Source organism: Ranitomeya variabilis, chromosome 5 (genome assembly GCF_051348905.1).
Source record: "Ranitomeya variabilis isolate aRanVar5 chromosome 5, aRanVar5.hap1, whole genome shotgun sequence".
Taxonomy (NCBI): Eukaryota; Metazoa; Chordata; class Amphibia; order Anura; family Dendrobatidae; genus Ranitomeya; species Ranitomeya variabilis.
Window position 1 is genome coordinate 481,715,481 of NC_135236.1, and position 24,863 is coordinate 481,740,343.

General features: G+C 36.3%; 1 protein-coding gene across 1 annotated transcript in view; it reads right to left on the reverse strand.

Annotated features, from left to right (window-relative positions):
• Positions 1-24,863, reverse strand: part of LOC143775062 (dynein axonemal heavy chain 3-like) — a 2,972,411-nt gene that overhangs the window by 2,433,569 nt on the left and 513,979 nt on the right. The window contains exons 16-22 of the mRNA XM_077262897.1: positions 19,818-19,936; positions 16,408-16,612; positions 13,059-13,262; positions 11,966-12,096; positions 11,063-11,262; positions 9,423-9,613; positions 8,880-9,068 (exon numbers count right to left, since the gene is read on the reverse strand). Coding sequence (XP_077119012.1) covers positions 8,880-9,068; positions 9,423-9,613; positions 11,063-11,262; positions 11,966-12,096; positions 13,059-13,262; positions 16,408-16,612; positions 19,818-19,936 — 1,239 coding nt within the window. The remainder of the gene's footprint in view (positions 1-8,879; positions 9,069-9,422; positions 9,614-11,062; positions 11,263-11,965; positions 12,097-13,058; positions 13,263-16,407; positions 16,613-19,817; positions 19,937-24,863) is intronic.

Below are 24,863 nucleotides of genomic sequence, written 5' to 3' on the forward strand. Positions count from 1 at the left end.
GAACAGCTACTGTAAGGTGTATGGGCACTTTTAGAATCAACAAACGATCCTCACATACACAATGTTTGACAAATGTCAAAGTTTGAAGGAGATTAGGGCCTGAATCCGGATCTGCTCCCACCTATTTTGAAATCTGCTAACACATAGTGAGGTGAACTAGAAGAGTTTGTCCTGTTTAGGTACACCTTGTCACGGTGAGATGGCTTTTATGCTTTTTTGACTAAAATAATGTTAATGTGTTAACTAAGTACCTGTTATTTATGTTATGTTATTTACATATATTATTACTATTTTTTTTTAATTTACTAACTACAGGGTATTTGCTTTTTTTTCCTCGAGTTTTGTATGAAGGGGATCAGGCAAAGAATTAGAAAATAAAATGACAATCTTATTAAAGAAATAAGGTATTATGAAATGGGTTGTATTATATTATGAAATGGGTTGTATTCACTAGTCAATGTATTATTAAGTACAACATGTTGTACTTAATAATATAGCTCAACTTGCTTTTATGTCAATGCACTAAAATCCATCAAATTAAAGGCCAGTATAAATAGGCAAAATTTAAGGATCACAAACATATTGTTAGATACTTCATACTTCTATGGAAAGAACAAACCTAGAGCCAATATCCTGAAATCCAGTTAAGGAAGCCTCATGTAAGCAGAACAATATAACACAGAAAATGATACAAACCTCAAGAAATGAGCAGTTCACTTGCAGCTGGAAGTTTCAAGAGCATTTATTCCAGTCTAATATGTGAAATGATGCAACAAGCAGCACTTAAATGAAACTAGTTAATCTAGCCTTTGAAAAATAGACCCATAGACTTGAGTTGTAGGAGCATTTATGAACTGGAGAAAGTAATTACTGAAAGATAAAATAGGATGTCACGGTGCTGTTAGTTTGCCAAATTTATTACTCAGTATTTTCCGTCTCCTCTCATGATGTAATTTTCATCTGTGATGGACACCGAGCATGAGGAGTGTTTTCTAAAGGAAGAGGGTGATTTTAATATAAAATTCTCCTTTGGGGCCAAGTTCCTATAACAATGATGTATTGCCAAATAGATGCTGCAATGCTGATAAATAATTCAGAAATTCAGTCATCAGGAAAGAACTGAAATGTATATTATTGTCAGCCAAGGTCTTAGATAAGCATGCTTGTTTTACAGGTCTAAGACAAGGAGGAAAAACAACTGAATATGTCAGCTAAAATAATTAAGTTGCTGAAGTGTAATTAATGCAGGTAGGCACTGAAAACAAACATACTTGATTTATGCCCACACTCCAAAAGTGGATTACGGCATACAACAACGAGGAGAGTTGAACAGCTAGTTGAAAAGAATGTCAGCAAAACTCTTAGATACTTGAAACAGAACACTGTACATTTAATGTGGCATTTTCTGGTAGATCATATATTTTATACAAAAAATATTGCACTAAAAATAAAATGAGATGTCAAGCAATTTAAAGTAAACTGTTGGCACTTGCTGCCATTTTTACAACTTCTACATCTAGATATGTTGCCAATGATAAAGGCCTAGCAGGCGGTACAGTGTTACCATAGCACCACTGAAAATGAGACCACAACATAGATAAAGGCGCCTGCTGAGAAGATGCCTCTTCTTACTTCAGGCAATTCAAAGTTTTATGATGTAAAGAACTTTTGCTTAGAGCTCATCTGAACATTAGTTAAGTCAAGTACAAGACAGCAAACCTCACTTATAGAAAAAAAAGATAGACCCCTTCTTCAAGAGTATAGTCATATTGCAACCATCATTTTACAAGCAAGTGATGGAAAATAAGCTTCATGGTTTCTTCTATTGGAAAAGACAGTTTCTTCTTCTTTGAACGTTTAAATTTGTTGCTACGCATCTAAGCCACCTACTTTACCATAGGAGATCTAAGCACTGCATTTTCTTTAATCATAAACCAGGACTCATTTTGTGAGTCCATTATGGATAATGTTTTAAATATACGCAGAATGGAGGAAAATAGAGTCAAAATGCCAAAATTTACAAAAGTGGTAGAAACTTTATTAAATAATCAGTGCAAATATAAAATCAATATTGTGCGCACAGCCGTGAGCAATGAAATAATAATATAACACCATAGAATAGTTAATGCGATATTCCAAGATAAATGAGATACGGTACACCTTGTCAACATGTAAGGGTCAAAATACAAATGTGGCTTACATAAATAGATCCAAGTTTGGACATAAGGTATATATATAGGGCGCTGCAACAGGGTAGTAAGTTGTGTCCTATTAGGCACACTGCAGTGAGAGAAAGTATAGCAGTCAGTTTGCAGTAAGTAATTGCCTACCACCTGCACCTGCAGCTGCCGACCAGGTAATACTGGTCAAGGAACTCCAAACAACCCATATCAACCACACTGTTTTAAATATATATAGATATATCTTAGGGCATATTGTCATCCTAGAAAGTGGACACTCACTTGTGACTCCACACTTTGAGCTTGAGTGGAAAACAAACTGGAGAGACAAAAAGCGTAATAGGGCCTTTTCCAGGTTAAAAAGGGAAAGTAAAAAGCAGATTATGCTCATTCTGTGGAGTTGTGATAATCACAACCTCTATATCAACTTTGAAAGTTGGCTGTTTCAGATTCACAATATGAATAAACATGCTGAAGTTTTATCATTGTGGTTTCTCCTGACAAAGAAGTTGTTTATTCGAAATGTGTTGACAAATAAAAAATGCATTAAAACAACTCCAGGCCTTCATTCTATTCTGGACCATTGGCAGAGCAGATTCATACCCACTTAATTCAAGTTTAACAAGTTCACACTTTGAACTTGACCATGAAACCACTAACAAATTTCGACTAAGTCCATGCATGTCCTACATTGTTATCCACTTCTCTTGGAGATAGCAACTATTTGCCAAGTTGTTATCATGAAACAACCCCTTTAATATTCTAAAGTGAAATTTGCTGGAATGAATATGAACAGTTTGATATTGTTGGCAATACTACAAATGAATAATACCAAAGTATCTAAATGTGTCTCTAAATTCACAGCAATATGAGAAGAAAATGCCACCAACAGGAAACAGTGCGACATGGTGAACACATTGGTCAAACTACTAAACACCCTTTATTTTTATGATTTGTATAAAATCTTTTGCTTAGAAAATCCTATTGTCTGTGAAAAGTTACCTTTTTAGAGCAGGAAACTTGGAACTTGGAAACAATCAATAGTGCACTATGGTGAGTATAGGTTAAAACCACAAGAAAAGTGCATATCTATTTTCTTTAATAGTGGTATCAATGTCAACAAATAGAAAGCTATGATTTAAGTGGCCAAGTAATAGCTCTATCCATTTCTATTCTTATATTATTTTGTGAATTGAACCAATGGGCAGGAAACTCATTATCGACAAGAGTACCTTAGTGACTTGAGATCCTCCAACCATATTGCAAATTACAGTAAGCCACTTTGTAAGTTCAATTGCTGTTCTCATGAAATATTTTTGATATTAGACTTACTTTATGAAAGCTGAGCACAAGTTGTATTTGTCACACAGTGACAACTGCAATTAATATAACAATTTGTGTGGGGATAGTATTTTTTCGTAAGAAATCTACCAATAACTAGGATAAGGAACTATTTTTTGGGATGTTTGCACCTTATTAATTGTGGCTAGGTAAAATAAAATGGCATTTGTAATGAATATTTCAGCAAAATGCTGACATTAGACCAATATTATGAGGTTATTTTTTTGTAAGTGACAAAGCACCACTCCAGCGTTGTTGTTATTTTATTTATAATTAATCTAGTATCATTAATCCATGTTCCCTGCCCTTAGTAAAATACTTACCAGCCACTGTCTTCTGCTCTCCCTGATGCAGCTCTGTCCCGATCCACCATCTTGTGACTGCAACTTCTGACTGACCGTAAGTCAGCGGTTATGGTCACAAGCTCTCAGTGTAAGTCTACAAGATCCTCATTCTGGCTCTCATAGACTTACATTGAGTTTAGCTTCTGGATCGACCAGCAGAGACTGCAGGTCACAAACATCAGAAAATGACTGGAGCAACACAGATAACAAAAGTAGATGATGGCTGGTAAGTATATTATTATAGGCACAGAACTTACATTCTAGCATTGAAAAAAAATAATACTGTAATGGTGCTCTAAGGACAGACTCCACAATGGTGTAAAAGATAAATGCAAGCCTGAGAATGTTTATCAAAGATGATTGCTCTCTCCATTTAAAGCTCTACCAATTCCCATGGTCTGGGATTATTTGCTAATATTACATTTCAGCACAAATAACTGATCAGCTAATCAACATCTGGGTCATCTAATAACTGCTAAAGCAAGGGTCCCCAATCCTTTGTCCTCACCAGTACAATCACTAAGGGTGGTACAGAAACAGAATTTTGCACTTTTTGTGCTGGTGTGAAGGGCCCTTGGGGATCCCAGTTGAAGAAATCAGAGGATAACCCAAGGGAAAGAGTATGAATAAGTAAATTATGTCTGAAATTCCAGGGGACTGATCTATTAAAATGAATGAAGAGGAGAAGTGGAGTACTTAACTATTTGATTTTCTGATTTTAAATCATTTTAAAGGGAACCTGTCACCCCCAAAATCAAAGATGGTCTAAGCCTATCAGCATCAGGGCTTATCTACAGCATTCTGTAATGCTGTAGATAAGCCCCCAATGTATCTTGAAAGATGAGAAAAAGAGGTTAGATTATACTCACCCAGGGGCGGTCCTGCGGCGGTCCGGTCCAATGGGCGTTGCGGTCCAGGGTCTCCCATCTTCTTACGATGACGTCCTCTTCTTGTATTCACGCTGCGTCTCTGACGCAGGCGCACTTTGTCTTCTCTGTTGAGGGCAGAGCAAAGTACTGCAGTGCGCAGGCGCCAGGAAAGGTCGGAGAGGCCCAGCACCTGCGCACTGCAGTACTTTGCTCTGCCCTCAACAGGGCAGACAAAGTACGCCTGCGCCGGAGCTGCAGCATGAAGACAAGAAGAGGGTGTCATCCTATGAAGATAAGAGGCCATAGACCTGACCGTGACACCCATCAGATCAGAACTGGACCGGGACCGCCCGCTCAGGTGAGTATAATCTAACCTCTTTTTCTCATCTTTCAGGATATATCCGGGGCTTATCTACAGCATTCCAGACTGTTGTAGATAAGCCCCCGATGTTGGTGGTCTTAGCTCATCTTTGATTTTGGGGGTAACAGGTTCCCTTTAAAGAATAAAGTAAGCAACCTGAATAGTTGCCATTGCATACTTCTTCACTTTTCATTTGCACTATTGTTGATCTTACATTTTTCTCAATGTAGTATTATGGCAAAAGATAAATCACAGGACAAAACCTTTCTTACTGATACAACGGATGTAAAGTACTAGTTTCTAGTTTCTAGACAGTGCTATAAGAATGAGGTCAAATAAGTGCAAACCACTGATGAAAAGTCACTTTGACATCTGTCATTCATGAAACAGATGGAAGATTAGTATTCTAAACACATACCAAAAAAATGCTTTTAATAGGTGGCGGTCACAAAGCTTTGTGTAGTACACCATCGTGGCTTATAGCCTACTGATCCTGCCAATACTTTTAGATCAGACAAATAGGCTCCTCCTTATTGTAGGAGGTACCAGTCCACGAGAAGAAAAACATATACAAGGTAAAATCAAAAACAAGCATTTGAAAAAAAATCACAATCATTTAAAGGGAATCTGTCAGCAGGTTTTTGCTGTGTAATCTGAGGAAAACATCAGATAAGGGATAAACACTGAGTTCAATGATGTGTCAGTTATGAGGCTGTGTGCTGTTATTTACTTGCAATGACGGTTTTATCACTAGGACATTAATATTGCTGTGACTAGCTGCCTCATGGCAAGTCATCAGACTCCGCACCTCCTCTAATAAGCAGCTCTCTTTTAATATACAATGTACACAGAAAGCTGTGGTGTGGGTGGGGTTAGCTTTCTGATCTCTGCTACATGATACATAAAAAATGTGTCACAGCTGCTCCACCCAGTAAACTAAGTGATACACCGCTGGAATCAAGGTCTCTTTTTCTACATTATTCTGCTCTCAGATGAAGTAACAAAACATGCTCACAGATTCCATTTAAACCCTTAGCGACATCAGGCGTAATATTTCACTGATGTGGGCTCCGGCAGTGAGCCCACATCTTTTCCGGGACATGTCAGGTATTTTGAACAGCTGACATGTGCACGCAATGGCCGCGGGTGGAATCGCGATTCACCCATGGCTATTAACTAGTTAAATGCTGCTGTCAAACTCTGACAGCAGTATTTAAATTGCGCTTCCGGTTATCGGGATGGAAATATGCACACCAGTGACCCTGTCACGTGATCGGGGGCCATCGGTTTGACAGCATAACAACCAGAGGTCTCCTTGAGACCTCTATGGTTGTCAGTGCTGATTTGCTATGAGTGCCACCCTGTGGTCGGCGCTCATAGCAACTCAGCAATTCTACTACATAGAGGCGATCTGACCATCGTCTCTATGTAGCAGAGCCGAGCAAGGTGTTCCAGCTTCTAGTCTCCTATGGAGACTATTGAAGCATGGCAAAAGTAAAAGAAAATGTGCTTAAAAATTTAAAACAATTAAAAAAATATAAAAGTTCAAATCACCCCCCTTTCGCCCCATTCAAAGTAAAACAATACAAATAAAATCAAGCATACACATATTTGGTATCACTGCTTTCAGAATCACCAAATCTATCAATTAATAAAAGGATTAGCCTGATCGCTAAACAGCATAGCGAGAAAAAAATCAAAACACCAAAATTGCGTTTTTTGGTCGCCGCGATATTGCATTAAAATGCAATAACGGGCGATCAAAATATCATATCTGCATCAAAATAGTATCATTAAAAATATCAGCTCGGTGCACAAAAAATAAGTCCTCACCTAACCTGAGATCACAAAAAATGAAGACGCTACGGGTATCAAAAAATTGGAAAAAAAATTTTTTTAAGCTAAGTTTGGATTTTTTTGTCACCTCTTAGATAAAAAAGAACCTAGACATGTTTGGTGTCTATGAACTTATAATGACCTGAAGAATCATAATGGCCAGCTAGTTTTAGCATTTAGTGAACCTAACAAGAAAGCCAATCAATAAACAAGTGTGGGGTTGCACTTTTTTTGCAATTTCACCGCACTTGGAATTATTTTCCATTTTCTAGTACACAACATGGCAAAACCAATGCGGTCGTTCAAAAAATACAACTCATCCCACAAAAAATAAGCCCTCACATGGCCATATTAACTGAAAAATAAAAAAAAGTTATGGCTCTGGGAAGGAGGGGAGCGAAAAACAAAAACGCAAAAACAAAAAAAGCTCGGGGAGTGCAGGGGTTAAGCATGAAACTTATACCACTAAATCTATTGAACACTTCAAGAGTTCTATCAGAATTGAGAAGACTAATAAGCTACTAAAATTGGACATAGCATATTCTGAACATTATCTTGGAGGACTAAAAGGAGATAAAATCATTCCAAATTTGGCACAGTTTCTGATCATATTAATGAGTTTTCATTCAGAGTCCATCCATTAAGGCTCCCAATGTACAGCAAAATATCACAGCCTGACAGAGGCCAAAAGTACACTCCAAGTTATAGGAACCCTTTATACACACTTAGTGATGGGCGCTTTTCTCAGAGTAAACACTAAGCAAAGGCCTTTAGCATGATGTAAATGTAGCCTAAGGTGGTTAAATCATTAAAACAAAATGTGGTATCATATTATTAAGCAGAAAAAGGATATTTTGACGATGATCGACCCAAAGATACATGATCGGTCTTATATACTATTTTGTTTTTGGCTATTCTATGTTTTGGAATAGATTTAGTCTAAATATATCTTTGTCCGCTAATATTGTTGAACTGTAGTTTTCGTCACTGAGCTTTAAAGTAGTGATGCACCAATTAATTTGAGTGTTACAAAAGAATAATTTCCAATGGAAAATAAATAGATAAATATGTATATCTGTGTCTATGACACTATGCACACTGTGTAGAAGAGCCCCATTTGATCTACCCATCTGTTCAACGAAATTAAATTTAGAAATAATATGTAATATAGAAATTTTCTTTTAGAATATGAGGAAACTCTGACACATCTGAGCTTTCATTAAAAAAAAAACCCTTAAAGATGGGACTTGAATAACAATCTGCCATGGGTAATTAGTATTTTCAGCTTAGCATATTCACTTTCAGACATATTGCTGTATGCACATGGTAATTTAGGTAAACAGATAGCATCCACAGCTGCATCAATTAACATTGCTAATCAAAACTGAATTCAGGTAATTAGGCCCATTTATGCAAAAAGTCTGTAATTTAGGGGAGGAGGGAAGCTGGAATCTTTGGTAATATTCATAAAAGAAATAGCCTATTTCCTTCAACAAGACATCGGGAAAGGAGAAAAAGAGGAATGTGTGTGAGTAATGTGTGTGAACAAAATTGACAAATTGAAGCTGAGTATTTAATTGCTCTGTATTAGTGGGAACCTGCCTGTTTGTGCCATAAATGTTTTCACTGGTAATTAGAAATGATTTACATTTATGTAGCAGGAACAGTATTATCAGGGCTAATCTGGATATGGAATTGCCCATACCATGTAACAGCTAGCCATAGAAGATCACTTAATTTCAATTTACTGCAGTAAGCTTATGCCAATTACATATCAATGGAGAATGAGACACATGCCTGAATTTATGGCGGTGTTCACATTTGCCGTGATGCCTCCTACCACACATGTAGCATATGTAAAACGTACGTGATTGAATCAGATAATGATTAGGTGATATGAGGCTAAGCATAATATAACCATGAATAAGCTGACACTTTGTACTATCACCTTTTCACACATAAGATCCCAGTGTCTTGGCTTGATCCCCGGTGTACACAGAGCTGTTACAAGCGGCGTGTTGATCTTAAACTTCTCGAGCTTGGTCTTAATGGTTGTAGCTACTTTAAGAGGTCCGTGTAAGTCCGGGTGATAAAATGCTTTTGTCAACTTGTAACTAGTCTTCCATAAATTCTGCACCTGATGACAAACATTTTTTTTTCAGAAAGAAGTTATTGATTTCTTTTTCTTTTTTTTACCGTTCTGCAGGACTCATCTATCACATTGCCATGCTCTGGGTAATTCATGTCATATTAGACCAATAAAATCTAAATTTAAATGGATTTTACAACAAAGCAGCACATTAGTCTTTCTTTCAGGAATGGACAGCTCCCTTTCTGAAGATTATTCCAAGACTTTTCGACTACAGTATGAGCTTAAATGTATCATAAAATCTGATCTGATGTATTGGTGCTGCGGCAAAATAATGATTTATAGCCCTAGCTGCCACCTCTGTATCTTTAACTGGATGGAGTCAAATGACTTATCACTCACCTCCTCTTCCACCTCTTCTGCATTGACCTGTAGCAATGGACCGTTCATCCATTTGTCGTAACAAGTGCTGAAGTGCAGGGCTGTGGTCCACAGTGTCTCATATGGTTCCTTTAATTTACAGATCTCTGATATTTGGCTATAAGTGCCCATTTGCTCAATTCCCAGTAGCTCCTCCTCCTTGTTAATACGAGCTCTCTGAAGGATGAAAACCAGAAATCTTATTTTCACTCAACTTGAGCTGTTACCTTTTAAAATGTCTTCCACCGTTGTAAGTATCTTAAAGGATGCTACTGTACTCCTTTATGCCAAGAAGAATCCCAAAATTTCCAGGGCAATGAGTCTCTATCAACAAAATTCTAGATCGCAAATGAAGCAGCTTGGTAGATGCAGTAAGTAGGTCACTTATAATTAACAATGGTGAACAAAATATATTTTTTCCTTAGTATTCTGACTATGTGAAGGGAGTATCTGTTTTTTTCATATCCAATAGGCTCTAAATAGTTAAGGTTGCTATTCTGCCAAACAACTGAACATTTCACACAACAATCTGGCTGCTATGTAATGGTGATGATTAAAAATTTATACACTGGTTATATATTTATAATAGAGGAATGCATGCACTATATTGAGGATGCAAAGCACAGGTATTCATTAGCATATACTCATAGTCAACTGCAACTGCACATAGTGGAACATGCAAACAAGACAAAGCCGACCATCAAGACATACTGATTGTTTGTACCAGCCTAATAGACAAGAAATTGAGGACTATGAAGCTTGACTAAGTTTAGTTAAAGCAACGAATGAGCATGTGTGTAGTAACAATCTGCCACGTGCCAGTCGAAGGCAATAGGAAAGCTAGAAGAGACTTGGCACTACCTAACAAATGCCTCTTAAGATGTCCTTTCATCCAGTAGGTCAGGGAGGCAATAGTTTTTATGTGTAGGTCATACAGGACAATGTGACTAGTAAACATAGGTCATACAAGAGAATATGGCTGGAACAATAGTTTCTACACCACAGTCTTGTTATTTTGATGGATGTAAAACTGTAGCATTTTAATAAGGGTACAACCAAACTCAGATTTAGGCAAATGTATCTAGTATCTTTAGAGGTACCATATGGGGACTCTCAGGAAAGTAAGACATTGAAGCTTCATGTTATTTTAACGCAACAATGGATCAGTATTTAGTCTGACACTAATGTTGCAATTCCAAAGTCAGTCATCGTTGAATGGTTTGAAGCCCAAGAAAGATACATGGACATACCTTGCCTGAATGATCTACAGAATCTAAAAAAACGATGATAGCCCAATATCAATCATTAATATAATGGCAAGGAGACTACATAGCATTAGAGTTACGACATCAAGATTAACTCAGCATTCTGCATTTTATCAGTATTGTTAGCAGTCGAGCAGAGAACATGTTAATGGATACATTCTGTACAAAGGCAGCTTTAAAGGAGACACAATGCAGCTGCTAGATCATTATAGAAAGCTTTGCATTGCTTATGTTGTATTTTATGCATGCAGCATGCAAAATGTTGGATTATCTATACAGTGAGCAGCATTAGGAAGGAGAGTACAAGACATGAAATCCAGCTATGTTCTCCACATTGCTGCATGGTAAAGGCAGAACCTACCTCCTCCATAAACTCCTGTATTCTCCTGTTGATGGTGCTGAGTTTCTGTACATAAGTACTGGCCTCGCTCATCCTTTCTTTCTTCTGAAAGTCTTTCACCTCAATGACCACATCAGCCAGGCGCTTTGTGAAATCCTTCTGCCACTGAGCGAGCCTTGCCAGAGCCCCATCATGCTCCCTCTGCAATCGTGTCACACTGACAAAGTGATTGCAAAGCACATAAGAAAAAAAAAAGGGGGAGTGGAGAAGAAATGGAATCTTCTTTTTATACACTCTACTGGTATGCTACTTTTTTTTTCTATGTTCACATTTAAATTGGACAGAATAATTTAGAAACGGTTTTTAATTTCAGAGAGGTTAATCACCCTAATAAAGGTCAATCAAATTTAATCTTCACTAAAACTGCAAGAGCTTCCATCACCTGCAGGACATTTATTATTACCCATTTTAAATGCAAAAAAAAAAAAAGAAAGAAAGACGTGGGCAGTACTTTGCCTATGCATTGCTAATGTCCCATTTCTACCCGCCATTAACATTTCATTAGAATTATGCATTCTGCTGAAATTATGAGAGAGGTCATTTCAACAATTCCAAGAAGAAAATCCTGTTTTAAATATACTGTACATCAGCTGTGACACCGGCTTAACTGGCCTCTAATCCTCCTCTTTTCATCACCCAGCTAAGATACAACAATAGGCTAAATCTCAATTATATGAAACATTATTGGATTTAGGGTAAAACAACAGTCACATTTTTTCCCGCAGACTAATCTTCTATGTAAGCCGCGATGACATCATCAATCCACTTCTTATTTATATTCAGCATAGGAAGCTCTTATTACATTCTCGGTGACACTAAGTATATGAAAAAAAAAAATCCGTTTGTCTAGTATTCATTACCTGCCACTAATGATAGGAATGATTCTTTGAGGCCAAGAAAACGTGTTTCTGTTTAGAATAATGTCCTCCTTTGATAAGGATGCATGGTCCATTAGGAAAAGCAGATTTTCTGCAGCTACTGCCAGTTTATCCTAGGAATTGAAAGAAATGGGCCAGCATTTGCATCAAATCCACCAGCAAACAGGACAAAGGTGAGCAGTCTCATCAAATGTCTGCCAACATGCTTAATGCGTAACACGTAGTAAAAGCAGCACCATTAATGGCCCTATTAGAAAAAGCACAAAGTCTTGCACCTCCTCAATTCTCACCTTTATACTAACTCCACAACACAAACTGTTTAGGATTACATTTTCAAAGCCCTATTATCAGAATAGAAGAACCATCATGGAAAGACTGAATAATACTAAAAGGAAAACAAAAGTAAATAAAATAAAAACAAACAGATCTATACCTGCCACTATACCAGATGAAAAATTAGAAAAAGTGCAAGATAAATGTGCACTTTAAACCGTGCCATAATGGGTTTGATAACCTCCGAAACAGTGGGATCACCTCCATAAAGAACCCAATTTATAATCTAAATTGACTTATCAACTGGTAAGCTCAAAAATGTGACAATATATAAATAGCATGCGCTTTTACCCTTCAACTTCCTAGAAGTTGTATTACTATTAATGTATGCTACAAAGCGCCTCTCAGTCACTGTCAACAGTGACGCTCATTAACCATGTGTCATTGTGGCATTTTCACAACATCATCTGCAGAATAGATGGCTCGCTGAGCACAGGGGAAAAATAACCAAACCCTGACAATGTAGAAGGACACAAATTATTTTTAATGTCGAGAGTAATTGGTTAAAGGCATTCGAAATGGATCTAAACAGGGTCATGACAAAGTCTATAAGAAGCAGAGCTTAGATTGATATCTAGATGTTGTAGGCCATCTAAAATTTGCAACTTTATACTACCAAAAACATTTTGTAATATTTATTTGTTTTTTTTCAATAATAACATTTCCATAACTACCAATAAGGTGGACAGAAGATGAAATGTCACCTCGGATGGTGAAAGCAAAATAAAAGGAAAGACTCTACCTTAATGTTCAGAAGCTCCACAGTCCTTAGCTTGAGAATGTAGTCTTGAAGCTCCACAAGGGCAGATGTTGATTCAGCAATGGCAGTGATTTTTGTGACAATGCCATCGTACTGCTGGCAAATTTCTCGATTAAACTTCTCAGATGTCGTAGCAACTTTGTTAATTATGATATTAGTCAGCTGGCGGGTACGATCAATCATCCACTATAGCAAAAAAGAAAGTCAGACAACGCGACATCTAATCATAGATAAATTTTGTTCCTTTCTCATACGTGTCACAGATTCTATCCCTGGTGACCCTCTACACAGCCTTCTACCGTCACATTTAGATTCAGCGAGCTCCCAGCTCTTCTTTATCCCGGTGTTAGATCTGAGACTCTTGGCTATCAGGAAGACAAGCGTCACCAGCTGTCTCGGAGCAAGGAGGCAATCAGGTGAACAGTACTTATTATCTTTCATTGCTTTCTGAGGAGTGACAAGATTGATTTGGGACCAAGAGCACATCCCTATATCATGAGCAATTACCGAGGCCTTAGGTTTCCTCCTTTGTATATATGTAAAACTGCAAAGTTTGCATCTCCTTCCCTCCCCTAAACTATAAATATAACATTCCAAAAATGCACCATGCATTACATATACAGCAGAGCTTTGTTTAAAGATAATCTCGGATTCAAGGGACCAAAATCTGTGCAATTTAATCTTGCCAGCACTCGAGAGGCATCTTTTTTCCAGTACATTAGTCTTAATTAGGCCCAGAGAAGCCATTAGTGGTGTCGAAGCCTTCTCTAGGTATATGGGAAGTGACATTTTTTTTTAAATAAATCATTTTAATGTGTAAAAATACTAACAATGTCATTATAAAAATAATGCAAGTGTTTACAATGGCAGCAATATACTAAGCATCTATTATATTATTCTGTAAAATAGTCAGCACTGCAGCTCTACCTGCCATCCAAACTCCCACATACACTAATTGTAATATTCCTATCACTCTCTGCCTGCCAATGGATGCCAGGACTCAGGGAAACAGTGGTTTTGTTTCCAGTTTACAGCTTTAAGTGACATTTTAATAGGAATACTGAAATTGAAAATGGTAAATAAAATGAAATTGAAAACCGAATTGTTTTAGTTATGAGGTTGTCTGTGACATAAACCCCATAAAAGAATATGATAAAATAGATCTCAGAGACCAGTGAATCATTGTCTAGAAAACCCTTTTACCATTATCTACTTTTCTATTGTTTAGTGCCATAGGGGCAGCTCACGCTTAGTCTCCTGCTGAAGCGCCGATTACCATCATTTGCCACTTTGTAGCTGTCATGAGTTTGCTCTGTATCAGTAGATGGTATTAAATATCAAAGCCTCCTATATGCCTCACATTTACTAAAGCTCATCTGATAGTGATGTAAATATTCTGATATTAAAAATGCACTGTTGCTAAATCCAGTGACATTTGTACAAGCAAAATACATTCATTTTAATATAAAATGGGTGTTGATTTTACACACAAGTTTTCTTCTTTCTTAATCTACCTTCATATCTCAAGGATCACCTATGCAATCCAAAAGTGCAGTATAGTAAAGAATTTCAATTGTTTTTCACCTGTCAATTAGACCTCTAGCAAAGCCCCGTCTGCCATTTATGTGAGTCAACCTTAGAAAAACTTTATCCATGTGCTCTTTAAGAAAATATAGGTAAAAAGAGTGGACTAGCCCACTTAAAGCGAATCATCATCAGGCTTTTTTCTGCCACATCTGGAACCAATATGATGTAGGGCTAGAGACCATGATTCTAATGATGTCTCACTTATTGGGCTGCTGGCTGCAGGTTTGATAAAATTACTGTTCTATCTGCTAAACATCTACCAGTTATCTGAATGCTGAGCTCTATATAACCCCGCCCACACCACTGATTGGCAGATTTCTGTGTACACTGTGCATAGGCAGAAAGCTGACAATTAGTGGGTGGAGCAAGTTATATAGGGCTCATGGCTATTGAGGACTACATGGCAACAGGTTTACTAATCCTCTAGTGATAATCTTCTGCTGAGAAAAACAGTGATATTATCAATTCTACAGCAAATGGCTCAGTAAATGACAAATCTCTGGAATCAGGGTCTCTGTATTATGCTGTTCATAGATTGATTGCAAAAACCTGATGACAGATTCCCTTTGGAGAAGTCATCAATGTCTGATCAGTTGGGGTGCAATACTCAACAGCTGTTCTCTGTGGTTGAAACTGCTCAGATATGGAGCTGCATGGGACAGCTCCATTTATGGTATAGTGGCCGTGGCCAGGTACTGCACCTCCGTACTCTATTCAAATCAATAAGGGGTATTTTTGCTGTACCCAGCCAGAGCCACTAATCTGTTGATGGAGATGTGCTTTGTGGCTCCAATAACTTGGCAGTTCCATCTGACACTGAGAACCGCTGATCAACAGGGGTGCCAGGTGGCCCACCCTTTAGCAATAAGAAATTGATGACCTATCCTATCCTATGTCAAATTCGTGGTTAAGCTCTTTAAGAAACACAAGAGAAAGCTGTAGTAAAGACTTTCTTGTTGCTATCAAAAATGCTACATGAGTCTCAGTGATCAGCTCATTATTGGATGAACTGTTATTTTGTAATTTTGTAATTATATATTTTTTTTAAATCTGGTTAGAACTCTATAGCATAAGAACCATCAGTAGATAACGTGATTCTAGAAAACAAAGCTTGATGTTGATTTTTCACAATTGGTAAATCAATCAAAATGTTTTCTCTCCCCCCAAGTAACCCCTACTTTTACCTTAGATATCAAATCATCTTGGGGAAAATAATTGTCAATCGACACAATGCTCTTGGTGACAGTTTTTTTCTTTGCCTGTTGCTTTTCTCAAAACTGACTTATCTTGAACTACATGTATTCATTTAGGGGTAATTTATTTTTTAAATAAATCTACATTTTTAGTTATAATGTTTGCAATACAATGTCATTAAATAATTTGATCTGTTTTAAATGTACAGCCTTTATGTATCACAGTACATAACTGACTGTAGAATAGAGCTGCCTGTGAATCATCAGTGAGCTTGTACTGACCCCAGAGTTTGTAACCCTTGTCTCTTTTCTCCTGAGTGCTTCTAAGCTAATATATGACCACATCAAAGTCCAGCTGGTATTGCGTAATAGCACACTTCCTATGTCTCAACAAATGTAACATTTTTGGGAAGTATGACACATGCTGTCATGTAAATGCCAATGCAATACCCAAATTTGGGTCTTCCAATTTTACTAAATTTTCCACCATTGCATTATCTGATTAAATTAATTTTAAACAATACAATGAAAATAAAATTGCATCAGATTACCTGATTAATTTCAGAGCAATCCACCAGCAACATCTTCATGGGCACAGATACTGGCAATAAAGCAATTTCTGATGCCAGTTTTTTCATATTGTCTAGTTCTCTGGCAAAGACCTTAAGCCCAACATCTTTCTGTACTAATATTTTTAGACGCTGTTCGGTAAGAGGTGAGAGCAGATGTAGAAAAGGCTTGTATACCAGGCTGTATCTAAAGGACACAAATAAAACTCATTTACTAAGTAATTAATGAGGCACTGAATAGAAATGGGTAAAATTATAAATCTTAATACAACCACATCACTATCATCTGGCAACTACATATAAATGTAGGACATTTTTATAATTAAATAATAGCGCGGTCACACAATGAATGTCAGAGGAAGCAGTGCTCTTTCTATGGCATAATCCTTTATGTCAAGCAAGCAATACATTAGCCTACATAGCTACATAACCAGGCATGAACATGTATTATGTCTAAACAAACTGGATTATATAACAGAAATAGGATATGTGTTTCTCATGTTATTAAAATAATATATACCATTCTCCCAGTCAACTGTATAATGGATCTTAGTGCTTTTTCTACTAACACTCCTACTGCTTCTATCAGCATAGATTGTCACATATATGTGGGTGTTGCAAATTATTGGTCTACCCAAACCACTTTGGGCACCATGGAACAAAACTGTCCTAGAGAAATATCCCAGTTGTTCATAGAATGTAAAAAAGGACTGAGCTGAAAAATGTTGGTTTTGTTGCGAAAGGCAATGAGAACTCTATTGAAGGCAGTTTCTGAACAAGATTATAGTATTGCAACTATTGGTGTAACTACCAGGATAGCAATGAATTGCTGTCAAACTAATGGATCCTGACAGATGCCAATGGGGTCCATTGAGCTCAGCTCTAAATTGTCATATGACAAATCAGGCATTACATTATACCTTTTGGATGACAGGTATATGTGATATAGGTATAGTACTAGCAGAGAGTAAAATATTTAATCATTAGAAGTTTTTGGCTTTCTTTGAGGGATCAATTTTAAATGAGAAAAAATAGTTGATATATTAATGTGTAGATAGGACTGTAGGTTGGCATAACAACTGTAGATAAGGACAGAAATGGTCATCACACTTGATAGCAGTGCTGGTTTTATTGTCCCTCCTCCCATAGGATGCAAGGTCAGCATTTGTAGGCAGAAGAAAAAGATTGAATCTCCAACTACAATAGTTGCTATACAACAATAAACAATAAAGTTTTCTGCCACATAAGCTGTCATTGGCAAAGAATCACATCTAAGGCGAGACTGGTCACAAAAACATATTACAAATTGCCAATGCAGGCCGAAAATATTTTTTTCATAGCTTAGGGGGAGTTAGATTATGATTTTAAAGGGATAAAAAAGACAAAAAAGTTGAATGTGTAAATAACATTTTACAGTTTATCTTTAGAATCCTTCTTAGTCCTTTACTGCTGATGTTTGAGGGTTGCAATGACCCATGAGGTCATCAGATAGTGATGTCATTCTGGTTTTCACCAATCTGCTTACGTGGAATGTAAAATATAGAAGAAAGCAGGAAGGGATCAACCGGTGAAAAGTTCTAAAAAGTGTGTTTAGATTTCTATTTTTCAAAACAAGAGCTTAAAAAAGGGTACAATTAATTTAGTCCTGTAGAAAATGTATATACTTTGGTAAATATTCACTTACAGGATTATTATTATTATTTTTTTGTTATTGTTATTTAACTTTTTTATTTTACCACAGATAAACTCATACGTTGCATTTTGCAAATTTAAGTGTGACACAGGCACACATTTGGTGCTATAAATCTTTTCAAATGCATTGAAAATTGGCTTTCTAGAGTAGTCGTCTCAAATATGTCAATATCTATAAAAAAAAAAATCAGATTTGTTTTTAGAAGGTTGTCTTTCTAAAGAACAGGTGATATGGAAATGTTAAACTTTATATTATTATTATTATTAGCAGCAGTTATAATAATACAACATTAACAAATTAAGTAAAATATTGGACTGTGCATTTCTAATATGAGTAAAATATCATAGTGCCACAGTCTTTGTTTCATTTTTTTAACTGTCATAGATTTCGTTTTATATTTTGCAATTATTAGCTTTCCAGTGTCAAGATCTATCAACTCTATTGATTTTTTATCTTCCCTCCATTGAAATTAAGCTTCTATATTGTGTTGCAGCTACAAAATGGCATCCTGCACTTCAGAATAAACCAACAAAAGATAGAGATTTCATGATAAAATGACAATTTTAAGTTATCAGTTGCCTCAGAGCTTAAAAAACTTAAATCGTAATTTTGTAACAATCTGACTAATCAATCTTATCTTGGCCAAAGATAAAGCTGGTCAAAGTAAATGCACTTGAGGCCTGGATCAAGAATTCAGTCTCCCTGGTATAATTCACAGTATTTGACTTTGGGAGTAGAATGCAATTGTTCTCCTGTCAGTAATATTTATGAAAACACGTATGTTATAGGTTTACATCGCTTAACATGCAGTCCAGTGTTCAACGGGGTTTAATATTGTATTTCCATTCTATCATCTGCATAGGTTTACTGTCCAGTCGTTGACTGTCAAGCAGGAGAACAAAGCAATATTGATAGATTTTGCTGTAAAGGAGCAATAGTTGGGGTTGGCAAGATCATGCATTAAGATGAAAGATGAAACAGATGCAGTGCACAGCCAAGATCAAAGCATCCCATCAATTCATTCTGAGAGTCAAAATCCAGCTGAGCATCAGGAGTCCTGTCTGCATAATAAGGAAGGTTGACTAAAACATAAGGATTAAACAGATGAGCTGTCTCTTGTGGATGCATGGCTGGGAGGCCCTGCTGAGCCACTTGTAAAGGCACTTTGGAATCATACACCTGCTACTCAATAGTGAGTTTTACAGGAAGCTTGCCTGGAGAATAAATTCTGCTAATAGACTAAATAGCTTGGTTAAGAACGGGATTCCCAAAAGTCTACTGTTTATTTAGATTTAACATTGTAGTCCACTATACCAGATGCACATCAAACCAGATCCAATGATGGAAAACAAATTATTAATAATAAAAATTATAATAATAATAATAATAAAAAAATATATTTCGAGTTTATTAGCTAGTAACATTTATTATTGAATGCTTTTATTGAATTATCATATGCATCAATATGTCTAATTTTAACAAAATGTATCACTTCTAAATAATATCTGAAATGTTTGCTGTAAATAAAAATATTGAAAGAAACCCATCCATTTTTCTACATGAAAACATTCGGAAAATAGAAACAGCATAGGTAGATTTGGATTTCATAAACTACCAAGCCTGAGTACAGGAAGCTTAGGAACATTTCATTTTGAAACCTCTGCTTCACATTCAGGGGAAGCTCACAAACGGTACTAACCTGCTTGGACCATGCATGTTGTTTTCAATCACAGCCTTTATTCTCGCCTTGGCTGACAGGACAATCTCTTCATGGATTTGTACTGAGCTGATGTATTTGATTTTCAGATTATCTACAGCCTGCAGATACAAGTACCTCCATTGTTTATTTTTGGAAGCAGTAATGAGAAGGCATTAGCTTGCTCTCCAGTGACAGATTTAAGAATTATTCACCTGCTTGTATGAATTTTATCGTATTTCGGATAGCAGTGTAACATATGTTCCAAACGAATAATTATACAAAATGTTGGTAGCATTTCAGTGGTTTTATTGTTGTATGTGTAGTCATTAAAACATTGCAAGATTTGGTTCAAGGAAATTAAATGCAAAACTAAACATGGTAGGCAGCTGAGCTTATGACCAATTTTGCATTGATTTTGAGTGATAAAATGTGTCTATTCTCATAATTTGTAAATCTAGTACCAGTTATTCTTTATATGTCTTATAAATTGTTACAAATTGTGGCCAAACATAGTTAAATTTGTTTTTAATCTTGTCATACAGTGGGAGAAATAAGTATTTGATCCCTTGACGATTGTGTAAGTTTGCCCACTGACAAAGACATGAACAGTCTATAATTTAAAGCATAGGTTGATTTTAACATTGAGAGCTAGAATATCAAAAATAAAATTCATAAAATCACATTGTATAAATGATATAAATTTATTTGCATTTTGTAGTGAGAAATAAGTATTTGATCCCTCAGGCAAACAAGACAATACTTGGTGGCAAAACGCTTATTGGCAAGCAAAGCAGTAAGATGTTTTTGTAGTTGAGGATGAGGTTTGCCAGATGTCAGGAGGAATTTTAGTCCACTCCACTTTGCAGATTATCTCTAAATCATTAAGATTTTGACGCTGTCGCTTAGCAACTCGGAGCTTCAACTCCCTCCATTAGTTTTCTATAGAATTAAGGTTTGGAGACTGGCTAGGCCACTCCATGACCTTAATGTGCTTCTAATTCAGCCACTCTTTTGTTGCCTTGGCTGTATATTTTGAGTCATTGTCTTGCTGTAGGAGCCAGCCATGACTCATTTTTAATGTCCTGACAGAGGGAAGGAGGTTGTCACTCAGGATTTTACAGTACATGGCTCCATCCATTCTTCCATTGATGTGGTGAAATAGTCCTGTGCCCTTAGCAGAGAATCACCCCCCAAAACATAACGTTTCCACCTCCATGCTTGACAGTGGGATCGGTGTTCATTGGGTCATAGACAGCATTTCTCTTCCTCCAAACACGGCGAGTTAAGTTAATGACAAAGACCTAATATTTTTCTCATCTGACCACAGCATCTTCTCCCAATCACTCACAGAATCATCCAGTTGTTCATTAGCAAACTTCAGATGTGCCTGCAAATGTGCCTTCTTGAGCAGGGGGACCTTGCGGGCACTGAAGGATTTTAAACCTTTACGGCATAATGTGTTACCAATGGTTTTCTTGGTGACTGTGCTCCCAGCTTCCTTGATATCATTAACAAGTTCCCCCTGTGTAGTTTTAGGCTGATCTCTTACCTTCCTCATGATCAAGGATACCCCATGAGGTGAGATTTTGCATGGTGACCCAGATCGATGTCAATCAACAGTCAATTTGTATTTCTTCAATTTTCTTACTATTGCACCAATACTTGTCTCATTCTCACCCAGCATCTTACTTATGATTTTGTAGCCCATTTCAGCTTTGTGCAGGTCTGTGATCTTGTCCTTATAAAAGCACTTTGGTCTTGCCCATGTTGTAGAGGTTAGTGTGACTGATTAATTGAGTCTGTGGACTCTTTTATAAAAATATGTCTTTTATACAGGTGACTATGTAAGACAGCTGACTTTAATGCAGGTAACGAGCTGATTAGGAAAGTCTAACTGGTCTCTAGGAGCCAGAACTCTTAATGGTTGGTAGGGGATCAAATACTAATTTCTCACTGCAAAATGCAAATAAATTCATATAATTTATACATTGTGATTTTCTGGATTTTATTTTGATATTCTATCTCTCAATGTCCAAATTAACATACCCTTAAAATTATACACTGTTCATGTCTTTGTCAGTGGGCAAACTTACAAAATCAGCAAGGGATCAAATACTTATTTCCCCCACTGTATGCATCAGATACCTGTTGCTGTCTGATATTTGCAATAATATGTCAGTTCCATGCTTTCTCAGTTGGGTGTAATTCAAATACATACAAAAGATTATTCCCAAATGTAGCTAAGTTCTAGTTAAAATGTTAAAGTAGTTGATGTGGGTATGTGGGTTTTAAGAATCTCTAGTTCATGTACTGCACTAGCAATACCCTCATGGTAAAAGAGCTGACCAGTTACATTGCATGCAAAAGATAATGCCCTATAGGGTATGTGCACACAGAGGTTTTTTTTTGCATACAAAAACTACTATGAGCTTTCTAAAGGAAACCTCTTCTTTATGAAGTTTTTGGAGGAATTTTTTTCTTGAATCATATTTGTAGTCTTTTGAATTGACATTGGCCAGTTCAGAGTGGCTTCCATAAGAAGCTGCTTTAAAGAAGTGGCATGCACTTTCTTTTCTCCAATCAGGCATTTTTTTCAAACCCTGGAGAGGAAGGAAAAACACCCAAGAGATTGAACATATAGACATAAAAAGACATTTTAATAGAGAAATTAATAGGAAGAGTCTTTCAAGACTTTTCTCAGCAACTTTTCAGACATTTCTTTGCGCAATCCCACTAAAATAACTAAAAAACGCTGTGTGCACAAAGTATAAGTGATCCCCTAATTGTGTAAATAATTTTTATAGCACCTGTTCAGTAGTGCTGATTGGTAGTTGGGCCCTCAAATCCCAGTAAATTTCCGCTCATTCTGAAGTATTAGCTGATCACTTCTGCCCTTTGGTTTACATAATTAGTAGGGTCTCATGATCAGGGAACAAGGATTATAACATATCAATACATTTTTGTACTTTTAATTGAAATTAATTCATGATTATTTTACAAGCGATCCATAAAGAGGAAATTTAAGTGGAGAACATGACTCTTATTTGGTGGATGCTTCACTGCCCTCGAAATGTTTGGCTGGATGTACCTTTTATAATCTCAACTTTTTAAATATTAATATGTATACCGTAGAAAGCCTTTTTTGCACATACATGAAATACTGTGCTATCTCATTCTATATAATGTTCTATTTTCTTCTCTGTTTTAAAAATCATATAAAATTTTAAAACAACAGAACTACCATTTAGTCAGTATGTTTTATTATGTTTTGTTTTTACTGTTCCAATTATTGTTCTTTTAAACAAATTGACCAATTTTAAACCAGACTAATTTTTTTCTATATTACTGAGAGATATAATTCTTTACAGCTTTCACTTTCCAATAAGAATTATCAATCCATTGTTTCTGTGAGCAGCTCATAGTGTGTAACATGAATAAAGTACTTATTACACAACAGAGATAAGTGTTTATTATTATGTATGCCTTACATTATGACTATTATATTTGATTGTATGCTACCCTTAATAATCAAACCCAATTTAAGCATCACTGCTGTGAAATCAAGCTGGTCTAAGTAATCTAGCCTTCCTGTAGATTAAGCCAAATAACAGTAATCATAAAAATAATAAGCTACCTATTTCACTAAGATAATCAATATTGAAACTGTCTAATAAAACAGCAAGTCAGCCCAGTATTAATATATTTGCTCACTAAATATTCAAGGTAAAGATATTACAATTTTAAATATATAAGGCCTCTGATTTGAAACCATACTAACACAAGAGCCCCCCAAAATATATGTAGAACAAACCCCTTGTTTTTTGTGATTGGTAATATGGTGACATGTAAATACTATACCAAATGCTTCAAAATGTTGTTCCACAATTTCAGTGGAAAGTTTTTTTTAATGGCAACATGCTATGTCTTTATTGGCTATTCTCACAACTCACCTTTAAGGCACTAATCTATAGAAGCTAAATTTTCTACATGTTGTACTGATGGTAAAACCATGATGCAAGTGCAGTTAATGTGGATCCATAATTTTAGTCTGTACCTATATTATATATGAAGATATCTAATGTACTACATTAAAGAAATGTGATTTATAGCACTTTACCCTCTATCATAAAGTGTGAAATAAATTCCTTAGTTTTGGAATTTGGGAAAGCTATTAACAGCCTTTTATTTAACCTCCATTAGTTAATATCAATTATGATTGCAGTTAGTATGACTCAATGCTGGTCATTACTTTAATAAAACAAATAATTCTCAGATTTTAGTTAATAATCTGATAATATAGACAGTTAATTTAAAAAAGTTCAAATGTTATGGATGTACAGTTTTTAATTTGAAGAGGACATGACACTTGTTAAAAAATTTAGCAAAATGCATTATAAAAACCTGTGAGCTCTCCTGATTCAGATTTTTTCCATTTTGGGGTGTGTCGCTCAATTCTGGAGATATTCACATATGTTGCTTTTGGAGTACTACATGTGAAATCTCTATTTTCAGACCGATTGGTAATTTTTGTCAACAATAAAGAAAATTTAAGTGCACACTGTCATGATGTATTTGCAGACATTCTAGTTGACCAGACTGTTGATCCTCTATTCACCAATAGTATGCAATCACTGCGCTCTCCAAAAATTTTTATCTGGAGGCAGATGCAGGCAGAATCTTCCTTTGCATTCACTGCATTAGGTGACACTATAGGAACAACTCAGGAGGGTCAAAACGTTGTATGTCACTTCTACTTTTTGTTTGGCAAAATTGCTCTCTGCTTGACAAATAAACTAATTTCTTCACCATTATCAACTTTTCGGCAGATTGTATACTATTCTCTGATGGCATGCACTTTCACCTTTCCCTCATAGAAGCTGCCAATCACAATTTGACAACTGGATCAGCTGCCAAGCTGTGATTGGTAGCTTATGGGATGGAGGGATTAAATTGCATGCCCCCGTGGAACACTCTGAAGAAATGCCCAGTTGAGCTAGAAGAAGAGATTTCAAATATTGCTCCAAAAACAACAAATGTGAATATCTC